This window comes from Choloepus didactylus, chromosome 19 (assembly GCF_015220235.1).
Source record: "Choloepus didactylus isolate mChoDid1 chromosome 19, mChoDid1.pri, whole genome shotgun sequence".
NCBI classification, from domain to species: Eukaryota; Metazoa; Chordata; class Mammalia; order Pilosa; family Megalonychidae; genus Choloepus; species Choloepus didactylus.
Window position 1 is genome coordinate 52,297,866 of NC_051325.1, and position 12,777 is coordinate 52,310,642.

At 37.6% G+C, this 12,777-nt stretch overlaps 1 protein-coding gene across 1 annotated transcript in view; it reads left to right on the plus strand.

Moving 5' to 3' along the window:
* The window catches only part of ARFGEF2 (ADP ribosylation factor guanine nucleotide exchange factor 2), a 122,556-nt gene that overhangs the window by 76,553 nt on the left and 33,226 nt on the right, over positions 1-12,777 (plus strand). The window contains exons 22-23 of the mRNA XM_037811398.1: positions 4,666-4,813; positions 5,987-6,086. Coding sequence (XP_037667326.1) covers positions 4,666-4,813; positions 5,987-6,086 — 248 coding nt within the window. The remainder of the gene's footprint in view (positions 1-4,665; positions 4,814-5,986; positions 6,087-12,777) is intronic.

Below are 12,777 nucleotides of genomic sequence, written 5' to 3' on the forward strand. Positions count from 1 at the left end.
ATTTCCCGCTTGTCAGCTAATCGCTGAGCAGAGTAGTTACTGCCCCTTTCGACAGGTATGCATTCTCCTGTTTGCCTCAGTCCCGGCCCCTCCTTGTTGATCTCTGTCACCACCTGTCAATTGCCATTTATCATCTCTGGCACTACTGTCTTCCTTCCATCCATCTAACTCTGCTCATTTCCGTTACTCACCTGGCCACTGTGGGCACTTCCTGCCACCCATTTCTTAGCTTCTTCAATTTAGAGTGATTCACTCTATTTTGGGAGTGTCATATTCTAGGATAAGTCCCAGTACTGATTGTTCTTGAAATATCTCAGAGTCTCACGTTCAGTGTGATAGTTCAGAATACTTTGTACCATGGCATTAGTAAGCAGGAAAATGCATATTAAAACAGGAGATAATTTTTCAGGTATCAAACCTGCAAAGTTTTTTTTTTTAAGTCAGTATCCATCATTTGTGAGACCACTGATGGACAGTTTGGCAAGACTTAGTCTTGAAACTGTACGTCCCTGTTGACTCATTAATTCTTCTAGGATTCTCACCTGAGGAAATAATTAATTACTTATATAATCCCAGAGTTATGCATGCATCACCACAATCAATTGTAGAGCATTTTCATCACCCCTGAAAGAAACCCTGTACCACTTAGCCATAACCTCCCAACCCCACATACACAAACACCCAGCCCTAGGCAACTACTAATCTACTTTCTGTCTCTATCAGTTTGCCTGTTGTGGGTATTTCATGTAAATGGAACCATGTGTTACGTGGCCTTTTGTGTCTGGTTTCTTTCACTCAGCATAGTGTTTCCTGGGTATATCCATGTTATAACATCTATCAGTACTTTATTTTTATTGCTAAATAATATTCCATTTTATGGATATACATTTTATCTATCCCATTGGATTTTTTTAAATAAAGGAAAAATAACAGGAAAGTGATTTATCACATAAGGTGAATACTAAACATGCAGATCCTCTGCTGGGACCTCACTAGAAGAGATAATGAAATAGTCATCTGCTCATACTATATACAGACTAACCGGAGTAAGACAGCTACAAATGCAAAGTGATCAGGGTGTGGTATTTGGGACTTAAATGACACATGTGGCAGTACTACTGATGTCATGGTTTTCCAAAGTGGTGAACAACTTTTGGTAAAGTTCAGAACAAAACAAAGAATGATCTTCTCTTGATTTACCATTAGTTGCATATCTGGAAATTTTCAGTAGATCCTAAAACCATGCAAAAAAAAAAAAAGTAATTTACATGTATTGTAGAGTTTAGTTCTGGGCTCAGAGATTTTCAACAAGTTTTTTTTTTTTTTCCTTTTTATGCTTTTTATTTTGAAATAAAATGAATAATGCAAAAATAATACAAGCTTCATACAGAGAACTCCAACAAATCCTTACCCATCCAAATACCCAGATGCACCAATTTTAACCTTTTGCCACATTTACTGTATGACTTTATCTATCTATCTTTCTATCCATTTAGGTATCTGTGTGTCTATTTATCAATCCATTTCTGAATATTTGAGTGTAGGCTGTATGCATCATACTACTTGAACACTTATACTGCCATGTACATTTCTTAAGACCAAGGATAACTGAACAAGGATAAATAATTGTGGTTATTTAAAATTATCTTATTGAAAAGAGAGATGATGAGACATTTTGTGCCCCACCCCTCCATGGAAGTACGCAATACCACCTGAGACATGTTCTTGTCAAAAACTCAAACCTGAATCAATTCAAGCCCCTTCTACCATGTAACAGGAAATACAGGAGGACAGAGGAGCATGTTAAATGATACCACGAGGATGCGATCCTCAATCTCTAAGATATGACAGATCCTCCTGGCAAATGACCCAGATTCCTCGACAAATAAATTACAAGAAAAATAATATAATAGATGTGAGGGGGGAGTGGGGAGATGGGAGACTTATGGATCAAAAGTAACTTAAAAAGGGATAAAAGTAAATATAAATATAGACAAGGTATATAGATATCCCTTTTTAGTTTTTAGTGTATTAAAATGGCTAGAAGGAAATACTTGAAACTGTTGAACTGCAACCCAGCAGCCTTGATTCTTGAAGACAAGTGTATAACTATATAGCTTATATGGTGTGACTGTGTGATTATGAAAACCTTGTGGCTCGCACTCCCTTTATCTGGTGTATGGACAGATGAGTAGTAAATTGGGGACAAAAATGTAAATGAATAATGGGGGAGGGATGGGTTGTTTTGGGTATTCTTTTTTCTTATATTTTTATTCTTATGTTTTATTTTTATTTTTTGGAGTAATTAAAATTTTTGAAAATTGATCATGGTGATAAATGCACAACTATATGATGATACTGTGAACAATTGATTGTACACTTTGGATAGTTGTCTGGTATGTGACTAATCTCAATAAAATTGCAAGGGAAAAAAAAGCAACTTAAGATTAAAAGAAAAAGTTGTTATTAAAACCTATTTAATGTGGAAAGATGATCACAGTGGATTAAGTATAAGGTCTTTATAAAACTTGAGGCACAGTCCTTTGTGGCAAACACACAGAGAATAAAGCTTGAAAGAATAAACCAAAATATTATTATCTTGTTCTGAGTGATAGAATTATGGAGCCTATTTTCTTCTCTTTTTTTTTCCTTAAATCATATTTCTAATTTTTCTCTCCGTATGGGAGAAAATTTTTTAATTTTTAGTTAGCAAGAAAACCATCAAAGAGTAGAGATAAAACCATGGAGAGTAGAGGGGACTGACAGCCTAGAAAGAAAATTGCTATCAACCTCCTCCCCTCTATGTGGGTCTAGTAACTAAGGGTAACAGGCTCTGGAGCCAGACTGCTGGGGTCCAATATTGGGGCTGCACCTTTTCCTGACTGGGTGACATGGGCAGGTTACTTAAGTCTTTGAACCTCAGCTTCTTCATCTGTACTGACTTCATTGGGTTGTTGTGAGAATGATAGATAGTATATGGAAAGCGGCTTGGCACTGTTTGACAAGTATTAAGAGCTTAGTAAATGTTAGGTGGCATCGTTATCATCATGACACAGTCCTTTTTGTTTCTTTTCACCTGACCTTGGCTTTCTCTGTCTCAGCTCTGGAGTATTCCAAATTAGAACTATTGAGTTGTAAGATTTGTCTTAAGTAAGAAAATAATTTCCCATCTTCTGATGAATCATAATACCTAGCAAATTAATGACTATTTGCTCTCTCTCCTAGAACTATTTTTTTTTTAATCCTGAGAAGTGTGAACTCTATGGCAGCACCTGTAACTGTTAATAAAAGTATTTGGTGGTCAGAAACTTTGAGAAATCTGGTTGGAACTAATGTCTTTGTCTTGCAGAATAGTTAATGTTCTTGAGATTCCAGCTATCCCCAGCTTCTAGAAAAGGGAGGGAATTAATAGTATTAATGAATAGTAACAATTTAATAGTATCATGTTGTGTGGCAGAATCAGGTGATACTCTCTGGTAGAATTAAGTACCCTTCTCAGTCAAGAGAAAGGCAATTTAAAAGTAAAAGTACTTGGCAATGATCAGTGGTATAGTAGAGTCCTATACTCTAGGATTGAATTGTGAGGTCAACATGAAAGACAAAACCCAGCTTTAGTCAAAAGTTCCCATGAGAATTCCTTAGAAAGGGTTTACCTGTGATCTGTGTGCTCTCTTTGTAAGTCTCATGCAGCCAGTTTTTCCTCCAGTAGGAGTTGGGACCAATTTTTATTTTTTCAGGTGAGCTTCATGTGAGAGAGAGGCTTGTGTGCAGGAATGCATCTTCAAGCCCCAGAGTCACCGCTCAGGCCTGGAAGCATATGCCTACTGTAGGGCACATTCTCATTTGCTCAGTCAACCAAGTCGTAGGTGCCAACTGAATGTTAGGCTGTTGTAAGTGCTGGGGATTCAACATTGAACAATAAAGAGTAAATGCCCCCTTGGCACATAAGGCAGAGAATAAGAAACAAATAAATATACAGCATAATGCCAAAAAGTGGTAAGTGCTAAGAAAATAAAAGCATGACCTGGGAGTGATAATTGGGGGTGTGCAGTCTCAGGATCATCAAAGAAGGCCTCTCTGAGGGAGACACATCTGAGCTGAGGAGTGAAGCCATCTGGGGATGCAGCGTTCTAGGCATAAGGAATAGTGAGTGCAAAGTTCCTCGGGTAGAACCAGAGATATGAAGTTAAAGGAGCAGCAGGGAGGCCAGTGAGGCTGGTGTGTTGTGTCTAAGGAGGAGAGTGGAAGGAAGGTAAGGGTGCCTAGGTCAGACTGGATAGTGGCCTGGTGGGTGAAATCCCCTATGCTAACCAAATACTTTTTCTCTCTCTATTGAGCACTTACTAATTTGCATAATTAAATGTCTATAAGGCATGACTCTGTTGTACTAACTTTTCGTTTGCTCATTTGCTCTTTTCCTTTTTAATAGTTAATAATTTAAAAAGGCAGCCTGTCTTCAAGACCCGCTAGTCAAAGAGTTTTCTTGCTCTGCATTGGCCAGTCATTTGGTCCTCTGGGAAGCCACCCGAAGACCCTTGGATTTTATTCTTGCCTTGAAAAGCTCCTTGCTTCAGAGAACTCCTAAGCAGCTGTAATTTAAGATTATAGTGCCTTTTTTTAAGTTGTGAAGTGGGAACTCATTTTTTCATGCCTTCTTTTCATTAGATCTTGAAATGCATCAGCCAGCTGGAACTTGCTCAGCTGATAGGAACGGGTGTGAAGACCCGCTACTTATCTGGGTCTGGGCGTGAAAGAGAAGGGAGCCTGAAGAGCCACACGTTGGCAGGAGAAGAGTTCATGGGCCTTGGCCTTGGTAAGACACTGCGTCTCCAGCCGGTGGTCATAAATTTGCAAGTCAACCCAGATGAAACACTTCTTCTCTCATCAGGATGTCATGTAAACCCTCTATTCCTATGTGCCAGCTGACAGTGTGTTTATTAATGGAAGTGGAAATGCTGCTTCAGCTCTCTAAATTGTGATTGAACTGCTGAGTAACATGCCTGTCTTATTGAAGTCAGCAGGGTGCATTACTTTTCTTTCTGTACAGATAGCCATTTGGGGAGATAAAAAGCCAATTGCTTTAGAAAGCATACATTTTTAGTGCTTGGTGTTAGAGGAGTCTGTGTGTGTTTCTAGGTTTTAAAGGGTAGAGTAATCATCTCTTCCATTTTATTGGGGGGCTTTTTATTAAATGATATTCTTACACAAGTAGATATATCTGGCTATACATTTTGAGAGACTCTCCTCATGGGTGATGTAAAAGCAGTGTAATATAAAAATAAAAAGGGTAAACAGAAATGTCAGGCCACATTCTAAGTATCCACTTTACATATTTTAATTCATTTAATACATAATGATGCAATGAGATAGGGACTGTTATCCCCATTTTGTGTAAGAGAAGACTGAGGCAAAAGGGAGTGAGGTGACTTGAGCAAGGTCACATTACAAGGATGTGGCAGAGGCAGGATTCAAATTCAGGCCATCTAATTACAGAGAGTAGGTTCCTAGGTCCCTTTACAATGGTTAGAATAGTATAACGATTGAAAGCATGGACTCTTTGAAAATGGGGTTCTTAGTAGCACCTACTTATGCTTGTGAGGTGTTTGTGAGGGTAAATGAAGTTAAATTCTGTATAAAGCACGTCAAGCTTTCAGTAGGTATAAGCTATTACATTTTCTAGGAACTATGGATTAATATTGAATAAATCTTGTTTTCCTATGTATAGGGACTATTAAATACTTCTGTAGTATTAATGATAAAAATATGAAAGAATATAGAGAAAGGAGATGGTTTGTGTAACAAAGGAGACTGAAATAAGGATACATTTTAAATGCCAATAAGTTAATAATTTGATTGTGTCATCAGTTGAGTTTTTTTGCCTGTGCAACCATTTATGTCCCTTGTTTCATAGTTGATACCACAGGATACTTTATTCTAAGTTCTTGCTGTTTTTGAAGCACTACTGATTTCGTGTACCGTGTTTCAGGTAATTTCGTGAGTGGTGGCGTGGATAAAAGACAGATGGCCAGTTTCCAGGAATCAGTTGGTGAGACCAGTTCACAGAGTGTGGTCGTAGCTGTGGACAGGTAATGATTTTGTTCTCCAGTGAGGCTAGACTACCTCATGACTTAGTGTCCTTTACAGGGTAACTGTGTATGAAGATTCATAATTTGTTTGAGTGTTATAAGTAGTGTTAGTTCCACATTACTCAAGCTAAGAAAGATTAAAGGTGGCATACGTGATCTACACCTACTAATAACCTTCACATTTGTTTGAATTTTGACCTTGGATTGCATTGTGAACTTTTTTTAAAATTATATAGCTTTAGCATTCTAACAAATTGTGTCAAAACCAAGAGTTTTTGCTGGTGCTGATGTTTGAAATTACCCTGTTTCCTTAGCAAAAATTACTTTAAAAATCTTGAGAACGGTTTAGGATTTAAAACCTCCCATGAGTGAGAATTGGCAGAATTGAAATTTTCCTTTTCTTTTTCCTGAAACTTTTCCATTATTTTGTTTACTGGGGCTTAATCTTAAATCCAGGAAAAATAGAGTTTTGTGCATTTGAAGACATTCATGAGGTACCAGTGCTTAAATTTTCCATAAAATCAAGAAACTCTTATTAATTATCATTGGATAGTCTTATGAACTGCTGTACATTTAGTTAATATCCTATCCCAGTGCATTAAATATAACAATTTTTGGATTCTGGCACTACAGGATTTTTGATATAATTTATATAGCTCTCAGAACAGTCCTCTTTATCTGTTCATTTTGATCACCTTGCTTCTCTGTTTCTCCAACCGAGAGAGTGTTATCGTAATTTACTTTTGATGAGTTTTCCCTCCTTTTTCCAGCTTGGTTTATATTTACAGAACAAAATGTTTATTCCTTCATTAACTGTACTTATTTTTTTCTTGTTTCTCTGCCTTTGCCAGGTGGTGGATATTAGAAATCTTGTCCATCACCTTTATTGTGTGCTACTCCTTTTTTTTTTCCACTCGAGGTATAGTTCACAGATATCGTAAGACTCATTCTTTTAAAGTGTGGAGAGAATTTTAGTATATTCATAGTTGTGCAACCATCCCCTCTGTCTGTCTTCAGAGCATTTTCTTTTTTTTTTTAATCATCATTTTATTGAGATATATTCACATACCACGCAGTCATACAAAGCAAATCGTACTTTCGATTGTTTACAGTACCATTACATAGTTGTACATTCATCACCTAAATCAATCCCTGACACCTTCATTAGCACACACACAAAAATAACAAGAATAATAATTAGAGTGAAAAAGAGCAATTGAAGTAAAAAAGAACACTGGCTACCTTTGTCTGTTTGTTTCCTTCCCCTATTTTTCTACTCACCCATCCATAAACTAGACAAAGTGGAGTGTGGTCCTTATGGCTTTCCCAATCCCATTGTCACCCCTCATAAGCTATATTTTTATACAACTGTCTTCGAGATTCATGGGTTCTGGGTTGTAGTTTGATAGTTTCAGGTATCCACCACCAGCTACCCCAATTCTTTAGAACCTAAAAAGGGTTGTCTAAAGTGTGCGTAAGAGTGCCCACCAGAGTGACCTCTCGGCTCGTTTTGGAATCTCTCTGCCACTGAAGCTTATTTCATTTCCTTTCACATCCCCCTTTTGGTCAAGAAGATGTTCTCCGTCCCACGATGCCGGGTCTACATTCCTCCCCGGGAGTCATATTCCACGTTGCCAGGGAGATTCACTCCCCTGGGTGTCTGATCCCACGTAGGGGGGACTGCAGTGATTTCACCTTTCAAGTTGGCTTAGCCAGAGAGAGAGGGCCACATCTGAGCAACAAAGAGGCATTCAGGAGGAGACTCTTAGGCACAAATATAGGGAGGCCTAGCCTTTCCTTTGCAGCAACTGTCTTCCCAAGGGTAAAACTTATGGTAGAGGGCTCAACCCATCAAACCACCAGTCCCCTATTTCTGTGGTCATGTTAGCAACCATGGAGGTGGGGTAGTCGAATACCCCTACATTCTCCACAGGCTCCTCAAGGGGGCACTACATCTTTTTTTTTTCCCTTGTTTTCCTTTTTTTTTTTTTTAACTTTCCCTTCTTTTTTCAAATCAACTGTATGAAAAAAAAAGTTAAAAAGAAAACAAACATACAATAAAAGAACATTTCAAAGAGACCATAACAAGGGAGTAAGAAAAAGACAACTAACCTAAGATAACTGCTTAACTTCCAACATGTTCCTACTTTACCCCAAGAAAGTTACCTAATATAGCAACATTTCTGTGAACTTGTTCCTACTATATCCATCAGAAATTAACAGACCATAGTCATTTCTGGGCATCCCCAGAACGTTAAATAGCTTATCTGTTCTTGGATTATTGTTCCCCCTTCCTTAATTGCTCTCTACTGCTAGTTCCCCTACATTCTACATTATAAACCATTTGTTTTACATTTTTCAAAGTTCACATTAGTGGTAGCATATAATATTTCTCTTTTTGTGCCTGGCTTATTTCGCTCAGCATTATGTCTTCAAGGTTCATCCATGTTGTCATATGTTTCACCGAGATCGTTCCTTCTTACTGCCGCAGTAGTATTCCATCGTGTGTATATACCACATTTTATTTATCCACTCATCTGTTGAAGGACATTTGGGTTGTTTCCATCTCTTGGCAATTGTGAATAATGCTGCTATGAACATTGGCGTGCAGATATCTGTTCGTGTCACTGCTTTCCAATCTTCCGGGTATATACCGAGAAGTGCAATCGCTGGATTGAATGGTAACTCTATATCTAGTTTTCTAAGGAACTGCCAGACTGACTTCCAGAGTGGCTGAACCATTATACAGTCCCACCAACAATGAATAAGAGTTCCAATTTCTCCACATCCCCTCCAGCATTTGTAGTTTCCTGTTTGTTTAATGGCAGCCATTCTAACCGGTGTTAGATGGTATCTCATTGTGGTCTTAATTTGCATCTCTCTAATAGCTAGTGAAGCTGAACATTTTTTCATGTGTTTCTTGGCCATTTGTATTTCCTCTTCAGAGAACTGTCTTTTCATATCTTTTGCCCATTTTATAATTGGGCTGTCTGTACTATTGTCATTGAGTTGTAGGATTTCTTTGTATATGCAAGATATCAGTCTTTTGTCAGATACATGGTTTCCAAAAATTTTTTCCCAGTTGAGTTGGCTGCCTCTTTACCTTTTTGAGAAATTCCTTTGAGGTGCAGAAACTTCTAAGCTTGAGGAGTTCCCATTTATCTATTTTCTCTTTTGTTGCTTGTGCTTTGGGTGTAAAGTCTAGGAAGTGGCCGCCTAATACAAGGTCTTGAAGATGTTTTCCTACATTATCTTCTAGGAGTTTTATGGTACTTTCTTTTATATTGAGATCTTTGGTCCATTTTGAGTTAATTTTTGTGTAGGGGGTGAGGTAGGGGTCCTCTTTCATTCTTTTGGATACGGATATCCAACTCTCCCAGCCCCATTTGTTGAAAAGACCATTATGGCTCAGTTCAGTGACTTTGGGGGCCTTATCAAAGATCAGTCGGCCATAGATCTGAGGGTCTATCTCTGAATTCTCAATACGATTCCATTGATCTATATGTCTATCTTTGTGCCAGTACCATGCTGTTTTGGCAACTGTGGCTTTATAATAAGCTTCAAAGTCAGGGAGTGTAAGTCCTCCCACTTCGTTTTTCTTTTTTAGAGTGTCTTTAGCAATTCGAGGCATCTTCCCTTTCCAAATAAATTTGATAACTAGCTTTTCCAAGTCTGCAAAGTAGGTTGTTGGAATTTTGATTGGGATTGCATTGAATCTGTAGATGAGTTTGGGTAGAATTGACATCTTAATGACATTTAGCCTTCCTATCCATGAACATGGAATATTTTTCCATCTTTTAAGGTCCCCTTCTATTTCTTTTACTAGAGTTATGTAGTTTTCTTTGTATAGGTCTTTTACATCTTTGGTTAAGTTGATTCCTAGGTACTTGATTTTTTTAGTTGCTATTGAAAATGGTATCTTTTTCTTGAGTGTCTCTTCAGTTTGTTCATTTCCAGCATATAGAAACATTACTGACTTATGTGCATTAATCTTGTATCCCGCTACTTTGCTAAATTTGTTTATTAGCTCTAGTAGCTATATCGTCGATTTCTCAGGGTTTTCTAGATATAAGATCATATCATCTGCAAACAATGACAGTTTTACTTCTTCTTTTCCAATTTGGATGCCTTTTATTTCTTTGTCTTGCCGGATTGCCCTGGCTAGCACTTCCAGCACAATGTTGAATAACAGTGGTGACAGCGGGCATCCTTGTCTTGTTCCTGATCTTAGAGGGAAGGCTTTCAGTCTCTCACCATTGAGTACTATGCTGGCTGTGGGTTTTTCATATATGCTCTTTATCATGTTGAGGAAGTTTCCTTCAATTCCTACCTCTTGAAGTGTTTTTATCAAAAAGGGATGTTGGATTTTGTCAAATGCTTTTTCAGCATCTATTGAGATGATCAATTGATTTTTCCCTTTCGAGTTTTTAATGTGTTGTAATACATTGATTGTTTTTCTTATGTTGAACCATCCTTGCATGCCTGGAATGAACCCCACTTGGTCATGGTGTATGATTTTTTTAATGTGTCTTTGGATTCGATTTGCAAGTATTTTGTTGAGGATTTTTGCCTCTATATTCGTTAGGGAGATTGGCCGGAAGTTTTCCTTTTTTGTAGCATCTTTGCCTGGTTTTGGTTTTAGATTGATGTTAGCTTCATAAAATGAGTTAGGTAGTGTTCCCTTTTCTTCAATGTTTTGAAAGAGTTTGAGTAAGATTGGTGTCAGTTCTTTCTGGAAAGTTTGGTAGAATTCCCCTGTGAAGCCATCTGGCCCTGGGCATTTATTTGTGGGAAGACTTTTGATGACTGATTGGATCTCTTTGCTTGTGATGTGTTGGTTGAGGTCTTCTATTTCTTCTCTGGTCAGTCTAGGTTGTTCATATGTTTCCAGGAAATTGTCCATTTCTTCTACATTATCCAGTTTGTTGCCATACAGTTGTTCATAATATCGTCTTATAATTTTTTTAATTTCTTCAGGATCTGCAGTTATGTCACCTTTTTCATTCATTATTTTGTTTATATGGGTCTTCTCTCTTTTTGATTTTGTCAGTCTAGCTAGGGGCTTGTCAATCTTGTTGATCTTCTCAAAGAACCAACTTTTGGTGATATTTATCCTCTCTATTGTTTTTTTGTTCTCTATGTCATTTATTTCTGCTTTAATCCTTGCTATTTCTTTTCTTCTACTTGGTTTAGGATTGGTTTGCTGTTCATTTTCTAGCTTCTTCAGTTGATCCATTAGTTCTTTGATTTTGGCTCTTTCTTCCTTTTTAATATATGCGTTTAGTGCTATAAATTTCCCCCTTAGCACTGCTTTTGCTGCATCCCATAGGTTTTGGTATGTTGTGTTCTCATTTTCATTCGTCTCTATATATTTAGCAATTTCTCTTGCTATTTCTTCTTTAACCCACTGATTGCTTAGGAGTGTGTTGTTTAACCTCCAGGTATTTGTGAATTTTCTAAGTCTCTGATGGTTATTGACTTCTAATTGTATTCCATTGTGGTCAGAGAATGTGCTTTGAATAATTTTAATCTTTTTAAATTTATTGAGGCTTGTTTTATGTCCCAGCATATGATCTATTCTGGAGAAAGTTCCATGAGCACTAGAAAAGTATGTGTATCCTGGTGATTTGGGATGTAATGTCCTGTATATGTCTGTTAAATCTAATTCATTTATCAGATTGTTTAGGTTTTCAATTTCCTTATTGGTCTTCTGTCTGGTTGATCTATCTATAGGAGAGAGTGATGTGTTGAAGTCTCCCACAATTATTGTGGAAACATCAATTGCTTCCTTTAGTTTTGCCAGTGTTTCTCTCATGTATTTTGTGGCACCTTCATTGGGTGCATAGACATTTACGATTGTTATTTCTTCTTGCTGAATTGCCCCTTTTATTAGTATGTAGTGGCCTTCTTTGCCTCTCAAAACATCCCTGCATTTGAAGTCTATTTTATCTGAGATGAATATTGCTACACCTGCTTTCTTTTGGCTGTAGCTTGCATGAAATATTTTTTTCCATCCTTTCACTTTCAGTTTCTTTGTGTCCCTGTGTCTAAGATGAGTCTCTTGTATGCAACATATTGATGGTTCATTTATTTTGATCCATTCTGCGAATCTATATCTTTTAATTGGGGAGTTTAATCCATTTACATTCAACGTTATAACCGTGAAGGCATTTCTTGAATCGGCCATCTTATCCTTTGGTTTATGTTTGCCATATTTTTCCCCTCTCTCTATTAATATCCTTTATTGTACCCATACCGAATCTCTTTAGTACTGAACCTTTCTCCAAGTCTCTCTGTCCTGTCTTTGTTTCTCTGTCTGTAGGGCTCCCTTTAGTATCTCCAGTAGGGCAGGTCTCTTGTTAGCAAATTCTCTCAGCATTTGTTTGTCTGTGAAAATTTTAAGCTCTCCCTCAAATTTGAAGGAGAGCTTTGCTGGATAAAGTATTCTTGGCTGGAAATTTTTCTCACTCAGAATTTTAAATATATCGTGCCACTGCCTTCTTGCCTCCATGGTGGCTGCTGAGTAGTCACTACTTAGTCTTATGCTGTTTCCTTTGTATGTGGTGAATTGCTTTTCTCTTGCTGCTTTCAGAACTTGCTCCTTCTCTTCTGTGTTTGACAGTGTGATCAGTATATGTCTTGGAGTGGGTTTATTTGGATTTATTCTATTTGGAGTTCGCTGAGCATTTAT